General features: G+C 42.1%; 1 protein-coding gene across 11 annotated transcripts in view; it reads left to right on the top strand.

Annotated features, from left to right (window-relative positions):
* The window catches only part of LOC118370131 (muscleblind-like protein 2a), a 68499-nt gene that overhangs the window by 12607 nt on the left and 35734 nt on the right, over positions 1 to 20158 (top strand). For all 11 annotated transcript variants that reach the window (XM_035754944.2, XM_035754940.2, XM_035754942.2 and 8 more), the window contains exon 2: positions 2911 to 3796. In XM_035754944.2, the coding sequence (XP_035610837.1) occupies positions 3623 to 3796 (174 nt within the window). In that variant the 5' untranslated portion in view covers positions 2911 to 3622. The remainder of the gene's footprint in view (positions 1 to 2910; positions 3797 to 20158) is intronic.

Here is a 20158-nt window from a genome sequence, read left to right as displayed (position 1 = left end):
GGAGTCATCTTTAGTGTAAGTAAGAATAGAATATGTTTCTAAACTAGATGAGAAAGTAACAGATGCACAAATATCATACCCCATGCATTTTTTGTGGGGGTGCGATATTTGTGTCTGACTTAATCCTGACTGAATCGTGAATAATGATTATCTGTAATCATGGTAGCATCCACATTAATGTAGAAGTGTTTAGAAAAATTCTATTTTTGTTTCAATAAAAGTGACTCCAAAATGACACACGACATCATTTGCCATTCATTTGTAAATATTATTTCATGAGAAACATTACTATAATATTGTAAATTAGCCTGTAAAGTATGCCTATATTTTGGTTTTCATATCCAGAAATGGAGCATCGTGGCTGATGATGGGTTAGGCCTACTTTAACTTGGCACCAGCAGCTTGTTGCATGGTTATAGTCATAGATAAGGAAATGCGATGTTCTTAATTGTTTTTATTCTAACTTTATATTGAAGCAGACCTGAATGTGACAACTACCCATGATATCGAACCAAGCGATCAAAGATAGAGCGCCTATCTTACGGTAGGCTGCTGCCATGGCTTTTACTGTCTGGACTTGCTTTCTTTCATGACCACTAAAGCTACTTCCCCAAAGTTTTGACTATGATTTGCACATAGGTCTATTTGTTTGTATGGAGTCTGACCAATGTCTCTTGTTCATTGTGGAGTGCAGTGTGCTCACTATGCTAGTGTTGTTGTACTTATTTTGCCCTATGCCTTTTGAATGGAGGGATCTGTGGTATATGAAACAGTGAAGGGAATTTTAAACAGCAGCTGCAGGTTTTTACAACCCTCCCTCGTTCGCCTGCCCCACCCCCCTCTCCTAGTTATCACCAGAAAATATTTCCAGATGGGGGTAACAGGCTCCCTGCGCAGTAGTTGGTTTGTAATGGGTTCAAAAAGCAAGCTAAAGGATAGACTATGTCCATTTTTTTTATCTAGCGAGTCACCCCCCCACAACCCCAGTAGACGGAGGACAGTGCCTGAAAACCGATGCAGAGCGAGTGCCGCGAGACCTATATTCTCTCTCTATGAATTGAAAATCCACTGGTCACATCGATGATCCGCCGTCTAATTTGACTGGTCCTGTCTGGTGGGTGTTGAGGCGCTCTAGGTACCCGGGCAGTGGCGTAATCGTGTCTGGCACATGCATCTGTCTTGGTCTCTCTCGCTCTGCCTGTTGGATGGCTTCCCGGAATAATGCTGCGCTGCATGTTTTCTATTAGCTGGCGGCTCTCGTCACGGCATTACTCGACAGGGTGGATGGACCCCGGGGCTTTAACCCTCCTGTCCCGCACTGGCTTAGTTTACTGCACTCTTGCTGTCTCATTGCACAGGGGTCGTTGCCATTCTCTGCTCTGCTTTGTATTCAACACGCTTGGGGGCTGCGCCGGGCGAGTTGGCACACAATGACGTAAAGTAATGATTGGGAACTCAGACCAAGTGGCAGCTGAATAACCTCGCAACCGCCCTCTGTTGGCTTACACGACACTTCAAGCCAGCCTCCTCTTACCTAGCTCCACACACAAACAAGGGCACACACACACACGCCACTAAAAACAGGGCGCCAGACGTCTCTATATCGATGCGTTTTTGACAGTCATATTATTCTCCTGGTTATTATGTGGCTAAACACTGCTATCCCATTTCTCAATGTTTGGCTTAGGCCCTACATTTCTAGGGCACAAACTTCAGTTTTGGGGGTAAAGTCCAGTGGTGTAAAGTACTAAAGTATATATATATATTTTTAGGTTTCTGCTTTACTTTACTATTTATATTTTTTTACTACTTTTTCTTTATCTTCACTACATTTCAAAAGAAAACAACATTTTCCCTGACACCCAAAAGTACTCATGCTTCGCAGGACAGGAAAGGGTTCCAATTCACTCACGAAATAAATGATGTCTGTGTGTTTTAACTTTTGATACTTAGCGATATTTTTGCAATTAGCTTTACTTTTGATACTTAAGTATATTTAAAACCAAATACTTTAAGACTTTTACACAAGCAGTATTTTTCTGGGTGACTTTTACTTGAGTCATTTTCTACAAGGTAACTTTTACTCAAGTATCACAATTGGGTACTTTGTCCACCGCTGGTAAAGTCTGCTAGAGCACTAAGAACTGGGGTTAAAGTTAGAACAGGACAGAATAGGCCATGACATTGAGATAAGATAATTTTTCTTCTAGCTTAAGCTGGTTTTGATTTGGAGGGCTTGACGCAATTCCTGATAATGGATTAGAATGATATTGTTTCCACCGAAACAAACGTGATTATAATCTTGTTATTGCATCGATACCAGGGTTTTTTTTATAGCTCAAAAAGGGGCTTAGGTGGTGGGCATGTCAGGGGGCGTGGGAATGAGCGTGATTGGTATGTGTGCCAAGAAGTTTCTCATCTTGGCGTGTATAGTAATGTTGGCTTTTTTAAGCAAATTTTCTGCAGTTCTACAAATTTCTCCAAATTTGTCTGACGATTTTTAAAGCTAGTTTCCTGCAATTCTATGCATTTTACAATGGCTAATGCTGTGTTATTTTGCTTGCGTCTAATAACAAAATGTATAATATTGCTAAATTTATTGAATTTTTTTCTCATTTCTACATAGCCTACTTTGTATGGTTTAGTCGTTCAAGTTTACACTGACAGTGTTTTTCCATCCCAAAAATGTCATGAAATAAAACATTGTTTAGCGGCCCACCCAAGTATCACAATGGTTTTGGGGAAATAATGCTGTCCCCAGCAATACGTTTCCAGTTTATTTTATGAAGTGTTTTAGCTTTAAATAAAAAAAGACTGTTTCATTAATGCTTCAGGCAGTTGTGTAGCTACTCTCTCCAAAAAATAACCTCTCTCTCTCTCTCTCTCTCTCTCTCTCTCTCTCACAAACAGATCGTCGACAGAAAGTGCCTTCGACATTCTTACTTGAGCTGCCTGCCTGCACGTCTCCTCCACCGAGCCTGCAACATTCCCTCCCTTCGCTGTGACAGAAGATAGCTCAACCTCAGCCCCTGCCCTACCAACTCATCTTTATCTGGCTCCGTCGCTGCACTAGAGAAACCCAAGCAGACCGATTTTTAACTGCAGAGGTTGGGGGAACTGTCTGGCCACTCTGCCAAAACACAGTGCTGACTGACTCAATCGGGCAAGTTTAGTTAATACCCAACCCAACGTCTACACCCACTTAATATTCTCGCCCAAGCAGTGCCATCACCCTCGAAATAGCACCAGTTTCAATTCTCTTCCCCCGCTACCCCTTCCTTCCCACTACCACCACATTCAGACGGTCCGTCAGTCCAGCCTGCCTCTGAGCATGCCCCCCGTTGCCCTGTCAGTGGCCTGCACCTGGGACTAACTGATTGACTAGCGACGTCTCTTGATTGGCAGCTTCTCTGATAGCCGCCATCTCCCAAGCAGGGACAACATCTGGGTTGCAAATCCACCAGCTCTGCTGCTCTGAAGTCCGCAAGGGCAAACGACTTTCATTGATCCACACCTTTTATTTTTTGCTACACTTTTAGTTGTTTTTCTAGCACACTGAAGAGCCATTAGAGTATAGCCTCTCCTTAAACAAGTGGCTAGCTTTACCCCACCCGGCATTGCTATGGCTTTAAATATTGCTTCGATGCGAGACACAAAATGGCTGACGCTGGAGGTGTGCCGGCAGTTCCAGAGGGGGACATGTTCGCGGAGTGATGAGGAATGCAAATTTGCGCACCCACCCAAAAGCTGCCAGGTGGAGAACGGAAGGGTGATTGCCTGCTTTGACTCACTAAAGGTAAGGAATGCAGAGCAGAGATAAAGGCGAAGTATTTATTCTAAGGCACATGTGTCAAACAAGGCCCGCCGGCAGGATCTGGCCCGTGACACATTTCTATCCGGCCTATTCTGTTCACCGAAGGCAGTACATTGCCACACACACCTCCTCCCAGAGACACACACACACACACACACACACACACACACACACACCCAACCATGAGCCCGCCAGTGTGCTGTATCATATCATCACTAAACATTTGCAGCATCCCCAACTGTTCTCCTTAAGGGCACTGACTGATTTTAAGCGCGTTGTAGGAACCGGGTCATTGCACCACAGACAATGTCATATTGGTTGTCAAAAAGTTATTAGATAAAGGATTCACGTGAGTATAAATGACGACACGCAGTGAGTATGATGAGTCAACAGTTTGACACGCTCCCAAAGTGCGCAGGGGAGGGAAAGTGCATGGACACATGCCAAAGTCCTAGGCTACTAAAATGTTGCAGTCTGGCTTCAGTTTTTAAAGCTTGACAATGAATAAACAAAAAAAACTGAACCTGCAACAAAACACCATGTAAAGGATAAACATGTAGGCCTATTACAGCAACATACAGCTGCTTTTCAACTTCCTGTGATCCATGCAGTGCGAAAAATGTACAACCCAGGTACGTTTTTGTTATTTGCCGTTTTGAAATACTTTTAGGGTTGTAGCATATTATGCAGCAAAGGCTGGACAAATATGATTTATCTTTTGTTTAATGTTGAAACGCTCAATACAGCATCCTATGTACGTCTTTAATGGACATTATATAAAGGGGCATACTTCTTCAAGTAAAACAATGGCTCAAAAAAATCTAAATACAAACGGGCTGTCTGGCCTACGAATTTTTTTTTTTTTTTCAATATGGCCCTTACGGTGATTGAGTTTGACCCTACTATTCTAAGGGCTTCTGTGATCTCGCTCTCCAAATCCTTTGCTCATTAAATTGGGACAGATTTACTGAATATTTAAATTGGGCACTACAGAGTGAAGACTCTTTAAGTTTGCTATACAACCAGGTTTTGTTTCATAATGGCTTCACTTTTGCCCTGGTTTGAATAGGTATGTCTTGCTGTAGGCCTAATCATTGTTAAATACACATGAATTTAACATTTTGCCGTTCCGATGGTAGGAGGCACACGAATTAGTGTGTGTCCGTTCTCCACGCAATGCGAGAGTCAAGACGAGCTTGACCTATTGAGCGAAAGGTCTTCTGTCGTGATCTCTGCTGCCAGTTGTGGGGTGGGTTTTTAATACGTTTAGCTCTGTTACCATTCCACGTCCATCCTTTTATACGAGTGACCCAACGTCTGACCGGTGTAGAGGTGTCCGATGGTTCTATTTCTAGACTGTGTCAGCTGTGACACATAAAACGACATGTTTAATAAGGTGAATGTTTTTTCTTTATGTGGCTTATGCAAGCAGTTGTTGCAATAGCATAAAACCTACAATAGTATGGTGCATGGTCACACTTTTATTTGGATAGTCCCATATAGATGGTCATATGATGAACACACTATCTGTAGATAAGCAAATGCTTGCAACGGTTACGGAAGGGTTAGGTTTAGGATAAGGGTTAGGTTTGGTGAATAGTTAGTTGAAATGTTGTTGCTACTCATTGAACATCTACTTGGGACTATCCAGATAGTGTTACCTGGCACATTCAAGGATTTATCCTTTATATTTATTTATCCAGGTTTTTCTTCTGCACTGTGTAAACATTTTGTTTCAGTTATTGAAAAGACCTAGGCCGATACTGGAATCATGCTGCCTCGTAAACCAATAATTCAACAGTGAATCAATAAAAAATCAAATGCAGATAAAACCCTGAACTTTCGAGATGAAAGAATCGGACAAAAACCTGCTAAGACCCTCGTATTAAAAGCAGGTCCCCTTACATAACATTACACAGTGAACTACTGCAGTGGGGAGGGGGGAGTGCAGGCTCCCTTATATTTAAGACAGTGGTAGCAGTAGCTGCGATTAAACCTTGGAAACCTACCCAGTGACAATGATGAATGACCAGAGAAACTGGAGCAGGTATCTTGCCGAACAATAGTCATACGTCACAATGCCTTGTCTTTTTAGATGAAAGTGTGAGCTATTGCAGCAATTTTAAAGGGACACCAACCAGAAGGTTATGCAGTGTTTATAACATGGTCTTCAAGCTCATGCTTTGGGTCAAAGGCAAAGGTTTGAGTTTCACACAAGAGTGAGATGCGCTTTTTACATGATACCAATACTGAGAACTGCAATTTTTCTGGTGTTGTTCCCACTGTCGCTATAACAGTGTGAGTTACGATCAATGCGCATTCTACATGATACAACATCTCTGTCCAGCCAGATTTATTTCCAAAATACTATATATGTTTATTTAGCAAATTGTGAATGTCATCATCTGTAATGATCATCACCTCCCTTGGCATGTGTTGAATTCTGCCTGCTTCAGTTCAGAACCAAACCCAGTAACCACTCTATAACTACATGTGTCTTGGCAGCTCTACATCATTTGAGGCAACTCGCTGTTGAAAATGGCGTTGCATTTATGGGGCCATCAGCTGTTTTCTTGGCAACCCCCTTGGTATTTGTAAAGCCCCTTTGAGTTATTGCAGAGCAATCGGCCAATTGACTGGCGGTCTATTACAGCTGCCCGGCTCCGTCAAACCCTGCAACAGCTTAATGGGTGTACAGCTGACTCCAATTGGGATCGATTTGTAATCGTGCCGCGTAAGGACCTGACGTCCGTTCTCCGGGTGTTCGCCTACGTTCTGTCGAGAAGTAAGCTACATTGAAACATTTGATTTGTCACTGACATTTTAAATGTGGTGTTATTGTTCATATGAAGTGTAAAACAGATACTGAGATGCCACAGAGTCAGATATGAAGAAACAAACTGCAAGGCTACGCTCTGTTGAAACGGTGTGTCCTCCTAACCCTCGTAAGCTCAGTGTTATTCTGATGGTTATCTGGGGAGCCCTGTTCTGTTGACCTGTCCCTCCGAGGCATATCCTCACGTGCCTCGGGAGCCAGTTGAGACATCACCGCCAGGCCAATGTCAAGAGTCCGAGCTCTCTCCTATTATATCTGGAATATATGCCTGCCTGGATCCTCCTCAGCAACCCCATCTGTGACAAGGTTATCTAGCCTGTCTGTAGTGCGAGGCGTGACACGGGGAGATCTGAAGGGATCCATTCAAAGGCGCAACCTCAGAGAGAGGTGAGGTAGAGGCACTCTGCTGCATAACAGAACAGTCAGGCCTCCTCGCAGAGCCCCTGGAGGTACAGCAGTCACCCGACCCAAGAGGGTCCATGGTGCGGGGACAGAGCAGTGAGACAGAGGCCAGTCAGGCCACTGGCAGCAGAGCCCAGATAAACACGGGCAGGTTTGACCTGCAGAGGCAGGTTGAACAGCAGGCTTTGCATTCACCCTCTGTGTGCTTTGCATTAACAAGAAGTGCAAGATAAATTAATTCTGTCACAGGCATCGTTTGTTACATTCACCGTTACGCTGTGACTTTGTCTTACTGTTTTCAGCATTTCATACGGTCTTGTGGATTGCGTGTGTCCTTTCAGGCGCTTTTATCTCCCGATGGACAGAAGTTCTGTGTTGCATGGACACTGTGACACTGTGGGTTTTAAAACTAGGTTTGGTTTGAGCTAACCGACACATTGAGGATAAATTGGAGTGAACCTGCCCCAGAGAAGGTTAGAGCTGAAGGATGTGTTTCCATAGCAATTTACCTGGCTAAAAGGTGAGCCACCTTCATGACAACGATTATCTGGTTTTGATTTCAGAATTGGCCTAAGCTGGCTGACTTACTCTTTTATCACGCTTTGTGACAGGCTACTGGTTTGCTTTGAACTAACCTGACAACAGTTAGACTACTGTCTAAGATGCTAACCAAGGGATCCATGACCGTGAAGGAGGAGGAGGGGTTGGGTGACCGCAACAAAGGACTAGAAGTCGACTGATTTATTAATTTTCAAAGTCGATAACGATTTATTGGAGGACCATAAAGAAGCCGATACCAATTAATCGGCCGATTTTTAAATAAAATTGTAACTTTAAAAATATATATATATATATTTTTAAATTAAATGTTATTTTAATTTTATAATTTTTAAAAATGTATTTTTATTTATTTGTAATAATGACAATTACAACAATACTGAATGAACACTTATTTTAACTTAATATAATACATCAAAATCAATTTAGCCTCAAATAAATATGAATATGAAATATGTTCAATTTGGTTTAAATAATGCAAAAACAAAGTGTTGGAGAAGAAAGTAAAAGTGCTATATGTGCCATGTAAGAAAGCTAACGTTTAAGTTCCTTGCTCAGAACATGAGAACATATGAAAGTTGGTGGTTCCTTTAAACATGAGCCTTCAATATTCCCAGGTAAGAAGTTTTTGGTTGTAGTTAGTTATTATAGGAATTATAGGACTATTTCTCTCTATACCAATTGTATTTCATATACCTTTGACTATTGGATGTTCTTATAGGCACTTTAGTATTGCCAGTGTAACAGTATAGCTTCCGTCCCTCTCCTCGCCCCTACCTGGGCTTGAACCAGGAACACATCGACAACAGCCACCCTCGAAGCAGCGTTACCCATGCAGAGCAACTACTCTAAGTCTGAGCAAGTGACGTTTGAAGCGCTATCAGCTAGCTAGCCATTTCACATCGGTTACACCAGCCTAATCTCGGGAATTGATGTACTTGAAGTCATAAACAGCTGAATCCTTGAAGCACAGCAAAGAGCTACTGGCAAAATGCATGAAAGTGCTGTTTGAATGAATGCCTGCTGGTGCCTACCATCGCTCAGACTGCTCTATCAAATCATAGACTTAATTATAACATAATAACACACTCATACGAGCCTTATGTCGTTAATATGGTTGAATCCGGAAACTATCATCTCGAAAAGACGTTTATTCTTTCAGTGAAATACGGAACTGTTCCGTATTTTATCTAATGGGTGGCATCCATAAGTCTAAATATTCCTGTTAGTGGGGCAAAAAAGTATTTAGTCAGCCACCAATTGTGCAAGTTCTCCCACTTAAAAAGATGAGAGAGGCCTGTAATTTTCATCATAGGTACACTTCAACTATGACAGACGAAATGAGAGAAAAAATCCAGAAAATCACATTGTAGGAATTTTTTTATTAATTTATTTGCAAATTATGGTGGAAAATAAGTATTTGGTCACCTACAAACAAGCAAGATTTCTGGCTCTCACAGACCTGTAACAACTTCTTTAAGAGGTTCCTCTGTCCTCCACTCGTTACCTGTATTAATGGCACCTGTTTGAACTTGTTATCAGTATAAAAGGCACCTGTCCACAACCTCAAACATTCACACTCCAAACTCCACTATGGCCAAGACCAAAGAGCTGTCAAAGGACACCAGAAACAAAATTGTAGACCTGCACCAGGCTGGGAAGACTGAATCTGCAATAGGTAAGCAGCTTGGTTTGAAGAAATCAACTGTGGGAGCAATTATTAGGAAATGGAAGACATACAAGACCACTGATAATCTCCCTCGATCTGGGGCTCCACGCAAGATCTCACCCCGTGGGGTCAAAATGATCACAAGAACGGTGAGCAAAAATCCCAGAACCACACGGGGGGACCAAGTGAATGACCTGCAGAGAGCTGGGACCAAAGTAACAAAGCCTACCATCAGTAACACACTACGCCGCCAGGGACTCAAATCCTGCAGTGCCAGACGTGTCCCCCTGCTTAAGCCAGTACATGTCCAGGCCCGTCTGAAGTTTGCTAGAGAGCATTTGGGTGATCCAGAAGAAGATTGGGAGAATGTCATATGGTCAGATGAAACCAAAATATAACTTTTTGGTAAAAACTCAACTCGTTGTGTTTGGAGGACAAAGAATGCTGAGTTTCATTCAAAGAACTCCATACCTACTGTGAAGCATGGGAGTGGAAACATCATGCGTTGGGGCTGTTTTTCTGCAAAGGGACCAGGACGACTGATCCGTGTAAAGGAAAGAATGAATGTGGCCATGTATCGTGAGATTTTGAGTGAAACCCTCCTTCCATCAGCAAGGGCATTGAAGATGAAACGTGGCTGGGTCTTTCAGCATGACAATGATCCCAAACACACCGCCCGGGCAACAAAGGAGTGGCTTCATAAGAAGCATTTCAAGGTCCTGGAGTGGCCTAGCCAGTCTCCAGATCTCAACCCCATAAATCTTTGGAAGGAATTGAAAGTCCGTGTTGCCCAGCAACAGCCCCAAAACATCACTGCTCTAGAGGAGATCTGCATGGAGGAGTATGTGTGTGTGAACCTTGTGAAGACTTACAGAAAACGTTTGACCTCTGTCATTGCCAACAAAGGGTATATAACAAAGTATTGATAAACTTTTGTTATTGACCAAATACTTATTTTCCACCATTTGCAAATAAATTCATTAAAAATCCTACAATGTGTTTTTCTGGATTTTTTTAAATTCTCATTTTGTCTGTCATAGTTGAAGTGTACCTATGATGAAAATTACAGGCCTCCTCTTTTTAAGTGGGAGAACTTGCACAAATGGTGGCTGACTAAATACTTTTTTGCCTCACTGTACATTAAAGGTTGTGCAATGTTATGTCATAATTACGTAAAATTTTGGCAAATTTGGTGGCCCAAACTATTGCATATACCCTGACTCTGCGTGCAATGATCGCAAGAGAAGTGACACAATTTCACCTGGTTAATATTGCCTGCTAACCTGGATTTCTTTTAGCTAAATATGCAGGTTTAAAAATATATACTTCTGTGTATTGATTTTTAGAAAGGCAATGATGGTTAGGTACACATTGGAGCAAGGACAGTCCTTTTTCGCGAATACGCTCCGCATCGATTTATATGCAATGCAGGACACGCTAGATAAACTAATATCATCAACCATGTGTAGATAACTGGTGATTATGATTGATTGATTGATTGATTTTTGTAAGATAAGTTTAATGCTAGTTAGCAACTTACATTGGCTTACTGCATTTGCATAACAGGCAGGCTCCTTTGTGGAGTGCAATGAGAGGCAGGTGGTTAGAGCGTTGGACTAGTTAACTGTAAGGTTACAAGATTGAATCCCTGAGCTGACAAGGTACAAATCTGTCGTTCTGCCCCTGAACAAGGCAGTTGTAAATGCAGTGTAAATGTGTCAACCTGTTTGAGGTTTTGGCAGCTGTGTAGGCCATTCTCGTTGAGCAGTGGCAATATACTATTTTTATCCATCACCGTTGTAATCTACTGGAGAGCCAAAATGTTCCCAAACTGGAGATTCAAACATTAATGGAATCCTGCTTTATTGACCCCACCACTCTCCATCATACAGAACTAGTTCCCAGCTGCGCAAAATAAAAGGAGAGTTTGAAATGTGCCAATTAAGATTAGAATTTTGATTACAACGGCTCTAGTTGTTTTAATAGAATAGGCAGAAATGTTTTTTTTTTCCAGCTCAGATTTACTCAAGGCACACAACACAACGTAGGCATAGCAATGTTGTACAATCCAGTTCTTCAAGACTTACCCAGAAAGACTCCGTTGAAATCGCTGCCAAAGATGCTTCTACAAAGTATTGACTCAGTGGTGTGAACTTGTGTAATTTAGATTTCTGTATGTCATTTTCAATACATTTGCTAACATTTCTAAAAACCATGTTTTCACTTTGTCATTATGGGATATTGTATATAGATGGGTGAGAATTTTGGGGTTTAATCCAATTTGAATTCAGGCTGTAACACAACAAAATGTGGAATAAGTCAAGGGGTATGAATACCAAGAAGGGATTCCTCAGAATGAAAACGAGGGGACAAATTGAATAAGTGTCTCACAGTAGCGGTGCTGATTTAGGATCAGGTCCCCCCCTATCCATATAATCTTATTCATTGGGATTTAACGGTCAAAACTGCGCTTGATTCTTACAGCGCCAGCAGAATGCTGTTGTGAGGTGTTGGATTATTCCTCCCTCGCCTCCATGCCTGTTATCTTCACCATCAGCGCTACTTCTCGGTGACCACCACCATGCCTGACTTGAGTGTTTACAACCAACCTGTTTTCCAACACTGCCTCAGCCTATCAGATTTCAGAGTTTTCAAACAGAAACGGTTAGCTACACTAGTAGTAATTGTTGTTTCATGTTTTGTGTTTTCCTCTTGTCAAATAAACATTGGTTGAGTCTCAAATGGCACCCTATTGACTAACAGTGCACTATATAGGGTGCCATTTGGGACATTGACATAGTCCCTCGGTGTGAACATCCCCTTGTTTTCTCTCCTCTGTAAGGACATTATGAAATGTGAAAATGGTAGTGTTTGTAAACAAGTGGATTTGCGGGGAAGAGGAGGTATGAGAGTGCACTGGCTGGAAGGTCTACGGTGCACACAGCATGTATAGTCAGGCAGGAAGCCTGGTGCTGGATTTAAACCAATTGTGAAAGATTTTGACTAAACTTCTACCAAAAACTTCCCTGGACATCTTTGAGCTCTGTGCAGCAGCGGCTCCCTCATGCTTCAGTACATGATCTGGGCAGAGGAAACATGGATATAGCTTAACACACTTTTTTAATCTCGTTTTTGAATTTAGATCTTAGATCTTGAATTTAGATCAAAATCCCACCTCGCCTATTTGCTACGTTTGTGTCCGAGGAAGGAATGCTTCACCTCGTCTTCACCTTGACTTCTCAGATGGATATAAGCTTGCAAACATTTTAGGGAGTGGGGGGTTGGGGGGACTTGCATTCCTCAGGGTACTTCCCTAAACTGGGCCACACCCTCGCCAGAGCAAACACGCATGGACCGGGGAATGTGTGCCGCGCAGCAGGCAGCAAAGCATAGTAAAGCTAGTGATCCCCCGGGGTCATTCACAGCAACAAAGAAGCGCTGGCTGCTGACCTGAGCTTTAACGGTAGGGCTAGCGATACCGGTGGGGACGAGGCCAGGCTTTGATGATCCCAGCAGGCAGCAGCCCCCTCTTAAAAGCGCCCTCTCGGCTCCCCCTCCACACACCGTAAACACTCCAGACTTAATTTGGTCCCTGTGACGTCACTCTTTCCTGCTACCATCTTGTGACCCCAGACCGACAGTCAGACAGTTGATAGGACGAGGCGAAGGTCTAGCTGTCGCAGATGGTTGCTGCAGCGGATATGAGGCCAGTGTTTCCCTCTTAAATGGGCCACTGCTCTGACCCACGTGTGTGTGTGTGTCCCCGCCTGCCTGCTATGGCGTGCTAGTCTCCACAGTGCAGTATAGCGCAGTGCGGGACCAGTGACAGTCTCTGTGGGCTGGAAACCACAGTCCTAAACATAAATTACGCTGTGAGAATAGGTCAGACCACTGGCATAGCACAGCCCCAGCTCTGACCTCTGCAGAACTGGTCTAGGCCGTTGAAGCATTGGCTGCTTTACTCTGTTATTGGGAACTGAAGCGTAGCCATTTTGTATTGATTTCTTCCCCCACATGATCTCATCCAAAGATTCAGCACAGGGTGTTAGTGACCCAGTATTACAAGCAAGCCAATAATGGGAGACTGAGAGCATAAAAAAATCTGTCTGTAGGACAGAGGCTTCACCAAGTCCTCCCTCACTGGCTCTAAATCATTCTCTCTCTCGCTCTCTCAATAAAACAAGATGCTCTCTGAGAAATGCTTTCTCCTTGAATAATTTCTTCTGCAGAATGTATCCCTCTACAGTATCTCTCACACTTGTTAATTGCACCATCCATCCGCTGTGGTAAGCAGGCACTGCAGCAGACCAAGGGGAGATCCAGTGAGTGCAAGGCAGGCCGGCCGGAAGCGAGCTACACGCTTGGCCTTTGTGCTATTGTCCGCTTCCTACGTGGCACCCTATTCCCTATGGAGTAAACTACATTTGACCAGGGCTCATTGTATTCTGGTCTGAAGTAAAGCACTATGTTGGTAACAGGGTGCCATTTGGGATGTAGCCATTGTCATTTCCCCCCTTTTTTAATGGGATTTTGAAACAAAACACGAAGCGTATTTAACTTATTTTGGAAAATAGCCCTAATGTTGTAATCTATGTTGTCATCCAGAGTCACATTTATTTGTTTTCCAAGCTATATGTAACGGAGAGACAGAATCGAGAAGCAGGTGCGATGTTTAATAAAACAACAAACATGAAACAAGACATAATAGTGGTGTCTATTCATAAACACAGGAACAATACTGACTGAGGCAAGAACCAAAGGGAGTCAATCAGGAAGGTAATGGAGTCCAGGTGACTCATAATGATGTGCACGTAATGATTGATGTCATGTGTGCGTAATGATGGCTCCCAGGACCGGTCCTGGGAATCCACCTGTGGTAAATTCAATTGATTGGATATGATTTGAAAAAGCACACACCTGTCTATGTAAGGTCCCACAGTTAACAGTGGATGTCAGAGTAAAAAAAAAAAAGCCATGAGGTCGACGCAATTGTCCGTAGAGCTCTGAGACAGAATTTGTGTCGAGGCACAGATCTGGGGACGGGTACCAAAGAATTTCTGCAGCATTGTATGTCCCCAAGAACACAGTGGACTCCATCATTCTTAAATGGAAGAAGTTTGGAACCTCCTAGAGCTGGCGAGAAGGGTTTTGGTCAGGGAGGTGACCAAGAACCCGATAGTCGCTCTGACGGAGTTCCTCTGTGGAGATGGTTGTCCTTCTGGAAGATTCGCCCAACTCTGCAGCACTCCACCAATCAGGCCTTTATGTTAGAGTGGCCAGATGGAAGCCACTCCTCAGTAAAGGGCACATGACAGCCTGCTTGGAAGATTCTCTGGTCTGATGAAATCAAGATTGAACTCTTTGGCCTGAACGTCAAGTTTCATGTCTGGAGGAACGTCAAGTGTCATGTCTGGAAGAAACTTAGCACCATGCCTACGGTGAAGGTGGTGGTGGTGGCAGCATCATGCTGTGGAATGTTTTTTTTAGAGGCAGGGACTGGGAGACTAGCCAGGATCGCGGGAAAGATGAATGGAGCAAAGTACAGAGAGATCCTTGATGAAAAGGAAGGTTCACCTTCCAACAGGACAACAACCCTTAGCACAGCCAAGACAACACAGGGAGTGGCTTTGGGACAGAAACAAGCGTTTTGCTGCACCTGTGAGATCATCTGCAAATCTTTGTACGTGACCAAGGAACTTTTTTTTTTTTGTACACAAAAAACGTGGACCACTTGGCTCGTAATCACCACTTTCAAAATTCCTGGCTGAAATTATGCAAACGTTTGAGAGTGCATCTTTAAGCTTGCATTCAATTTCCCCTTGATGTTGCACAAAACAAGCTTCCATCCCCCCCTGTCACAAGGGGAGTAATGGCTGATTTTAAGATAATCATCAACCCAGTTAGTCAACCCTGTCCCTTTTTATAGTCACTTTTATAGTATTTAAAAAAAATGTATCCTCTTGATGTGAACATATTAGTTATGAAGTTGAATATGTGCTCTTTATTACACAACTTTAAAATTAGGCGAAATAAATAGTATTTTATTTGTACAAGGACCTACACTCCACCTAGGCACTTTGTTTTCCTCGTTGTGTTTTGTGAGCCTTGGGATCTGGTGATACAGAATGTAACCACTCTGGGAGCAGCTAGGAGACAGGTAGCCACAGCTGTCTTCAGAGGGGACGGAGTCCCTTTAATGAGCCACAGGCCTCCTTTTAATTGGCCTTTTAAATAATGTAATGTGAGGCACAACCACCACCAACTAATTTGACTGGTAAGCTTTTAAGGCAATGCAGCATGGGTGCCAATTGGGATGGAGCTGGCCTTGGCAGCCAATAGTGGCCGCTAGATCTGCACTATTGTCTCGGATTGATGTAAAACACTTGTGTGTCCCGTAGCCCGGCTCATACGTAAAGTAACCTCCGTTCAGGCTGCAAAAGCATAATTTTCCTGCTTTACTAATGGTCACCCACCAAAAATGAAAAATATGTGTACTGTCCTAATAGAACACAATTTTCCACCACCTTTTTCGGTTTAAAAAATACAACTTTCCCGGCGGGAGAAACGCTTTTAAGTATGTAGAAAAGGTAATATATATGTTACCTTTTGTTACTATGTTCATTGTTTGAAATGCATACTTTAAATAAAACTTTCGTCAATTACAACCACTGACTGTTTCCTCGTATCGACTGAAAGGAACTTGATGTAGTCGGAGGTACATTCCGCCCAGTCGTCGCAACCCAACTCCACTGACAGTGTTTGCAGAAAGTATTCAAACCCCTTGACTTTTTTTCAAATGTTTTACAACCGGAATTTAAAATAGATTACATTTAGATTTTTGTGTCACTGGCCTACACACACTACCCCATAATGTCAGTGGAATTATGTTTTTAGAGTATTTTACAAATGAATTAAAAATGTTTGCTTAACAAGTCACAAGTTGCATGGACTCTCTGTGCAATACTAGTGTTTTCAAGTTAGTTATTTTTTAATTACTCTCGTCTCTGTACCCCACACATACAATTATCTGTAAGGTCCCTCAGTCGAGCAGGGAATTTCAAACACCGATCCAACCGCAGAGACCAGGGAGGTTTTCCAATGCCTTGTAAACAAGGGCACCTATTGCTAGATGGGTAAAAAAAATGTAAAAGCAATCATTGAATATCCCTTTGGGAATGGTGACGTAACCTAACCTAAATGAGAGAGTGAAAAGAATGACTCCTGTATAGAATATAAATATTCCAAAACATGCATCCTGTTTGCAATAAGGCGCTAAAGTAAAACAACAAAAAAGAATTTCACTTTGTCCTGAATACAATGCATTATGTTTGAGGCAAACGCATCACTGAGTACCACTCTCCATATTATCAAGCATAGTGGTGGCTATATCATGTTATGGGTATGCTTGTCATCAACAAGGACTAGGATGTTTAGGATAAAAAGAAACTGAATAGAGCTAAGCACAGGGAAAATGTCAATTTTTCTTCCACTTTAACATTATAGTATTTTGTGTAATTCGTTGACAAAAAGAATACAATTAATTCCATTTTAATCCCACCTTGTAACACAATGTATAAAAAGTCTAGGGGTGTGAATACTTTCTGAAGGAACTGTGCATATAGTGGAGTTGAAAAACCCAGCTATTTGGAATGCAGACTAAAGCTGTGCTGACAGACAGCCTAATATGATACAGATGGGGAAGAGACCTAAGTAGATTACTTATCACTAGCCCGGTGAATGACTTGTCTGTATGGATAAGAGACTGAATGATTTCTTGTTTCACTTTCTGGGAATGTCGGGGGGAAGTGAGGCGGTCATCTTGGAGTGATTTAAGCCTTGAAGTGAAGCACTCTATTGTTTTAGTGAGGTAGCCTCAAAGTCCCAGTGCAGTCAATTAATGGATTTCCCTGGGTTTTATATACTGTATTTCCACACTATGATTTTGGAATAAAACTGTGCAAATTATGATAATGCCCTTTTTAAAAGACCACCTGAAATTTCAGCCTGTTTTGGTGGGATGCGGTTTTGAACGCCTTTTGGGTCTTTGCTTCTCAAAAACTATACACGTCAAATAACACTATTTGTCGTGTCAAATAAGCTTGTTGACCAGTCGGGACCTGAATATGACTGCACGTCACATTATAAGTTACCTGTTCCATTTGTTTTACGTAGTTATTACACTCGTATTTCATATGTCACAACGATTCATAGATACGTATGCTATGATGCTGGTAAACTTGTCTCGCCCACCTACTGTGCTGGTCATAAAAATAAAGCTAGCTAGCTCATGGATGCCGACAATGTTCTTCCCCAAAAACATAGCAAAACGACATCTGTTTCAGTAGCTAGCTAGGTGTCATCATCTAAAATAACCCTAATGTATAAAACAGTTCTGATTTGATTAATGGTCAGACCCATCTATGTGAAGTTAGCCACAATAAGGATTACCCACAGTAGTGGACTTTGCAGTTAGCCTTCAAAATAGAGGTCTGTCATTGACTGATGCAAATGAATACAAATAGTAGAATTATGCCATAATTGAATAGATTGTGCTAAACGAGGTTGGCATGTTTTTATAAAATCAACAAAAGGCAATCATTTGTTAATTTGACAAAAATATGTTGAAATCACACTTGATGTATTAGACTTTAGAATTGCATTGGGGGCTTATTTCACTGTTCCGCCTTACCTGTGGATTGTGGATCAATGACATGGGGTATCAGTCTACTCAGTGACACCCAGAGAACATTAGGGCCGTAGCTCTTGTTGTGGGACTCTGAAACAACTTAATTGAGCCACATTTGTTGTCAACCCATGTGTATTGAACACTATTCCAGAGGAAAAAAATACTGTGTGTATGTTTTGGAGTCTAACTCTGAGGAGGACATTGGGGGGAAAAAATATATTTGGTATTGAGTAGACTGATACCCCATTTCATTGATCCCCAATCCTTAGGTAAAGCTGTACAGTGCAATATGAATGTCAATACACACAAATGGCTGACTGGGGAGGCGATTTCACAGTCCCGCGATAAGAGCTACAATGCTAATATTTGCGTAAAATATCTTTGGTATTGAGTAGACAGATACCCCATTTCATTGCTTCACATTCCAACCTTGTTTAACATTATCTAATCTAAATATGGCCTGCATCATTTTCAACGTGGTACATTTATTTTGAAGGCAAACCGCTAGTTCTAAAAAAGATTGCTTAATCCTTATTGTGGCTAGCTTCACAACACAACCCGGTCCGGTCAAGCCTCATGAAGCTAGCTGGCTGCTTATAACGTTAGCTTTGTGCAATAGGGTTTAGTAGCTGGCTAGCTATTTATTTTCATGAACTGAAGTTCAATTTCAATAGGTGAACAACAAGTGGCAACCTAGCTAATACTTACTCACAAGGAATCCTAAATCATTGCTAAGAATAATGAAAATGACTGCAGTTTCTTCTGGTCATTGTTTTCATGTTGGTTGTATTGGTGCTAGCTAGGTACCAAGCTAAAGCTAGCTAGCCACCCCATGTTGCGGTCAAACACAACATTCTACAATTAAACAGTGTTATTTGACGTGTATATTTTTTGACACGCAAAGACCCAAACAGCTTTCCATAACCCAGTCACATTACCAAGCGGTAAATTAGTCAATAGACCAATAAGAAAGAGTTCCTTCCTCTGCTAATATTGGCTAGTTTTCAGATTTCCTCTCCGACAGTCCTAGCAAATGTATTTCTTGAGAAATTGCTCTTTGCTAAGATGCTACAGCATTTCTGTTTCTTTTTGACCATTTTAATTGAAAACAATCATCGTGAGATACTTAATTGTTACCCTGAACGGATTTTGAGATTGAAAGGTCCAACGGAGCAATTTCCAAGGTCCATACAGCCTGTAGGCTTAACTTGACTATACTTTTAAATTCATTGGAATTCAATTCAGAGCCTATATCCTATCGAATGCATAGATATTGATTTCCCCTTAAGGTGACTGACCAGGGGTGTATTCACTTGGAATCAAACGGAAGCAACTGGGGTGGTACCTACCCAAATTTGTCCAATAAGAAGCATGTTTTACGTTGCAGAGCATCACCTTTGACCACGACCCATAGGAAGTAGTGCACAATATTTAGGGAATAGGGTGCCATTTGGGGGACACATGTATCGGTCCGGGAATGCTTTACAATGGTTCCAATCGCTGAACATGTAAACCGTTAGGTCACATTTCATAATAATCCCCCACGATGAAATCGGGGAGAGGATCTGTCTTCATCCGTACGTTCGTCACACGCGATATCTCAAAAGGCACTGGCCCAATTTTGACGAAAGATGCGTCTTGCAAATTACACTGACTGGCCCAAGGCGGGAGCTATAGTAATTAACTGAAATGTGTTGGTCACAGGTGATATCTCAATTGGCCCAAAGGGGGGTGGTGCTGCATCATTCGTGGGGAACGACATGTTTACTGTTGCCTTGCTATCCTGTCACATAAAGTTCATCTGTCAAAGTCTGCACTGTGCACACGTGTTTCAATTGTGGAAAATGATCCAATGATTACAGAGGCCAGATTGATTACCATTCCAACTGCACAAAGGGTGCCTAATGATTTGACATGAACAAAGTACCTCGTAATTACATAACTGCCAAGTAGAAATAATAGATTAGACCAGTCGTTATTATAGTGATTTGGTTCAACATGCGAGGTTGAGAAGTCTTTCAGTCAACGTCAGTGTTTTCCATGTTCTCCAGTGCTCTACACACTCCAGGGTTGTATTTACTAGAAAACCAAACAGACTCAAATGGGGAGGGACTACCTGAACATGTCCAATAAGAAACACTTGTTTTCATTGCAAAATGTTGCACTGGTTTGTACTAATGATACGACCCAGTG

The sequence above is a fragment of the Oncorhynchus keta genome, chromosome 37, assembly GCF_023373465.1.
Source record: "Oncorhynchus keta strain PuntledgeMale-10-30-2019 chromosome 37, Oket_V2, whole genome shotgun sequence".
Taxonomy (NCBI): Eukaryota; Metazoa; Chordata; class Actinopteri; order Salmoniformes; family Salmonidae; genus Oncorhynchus; species Oncorhynchus keta.
This window is presented reverse-complemented; position numbering and strand designations above follow the sequence as displayed.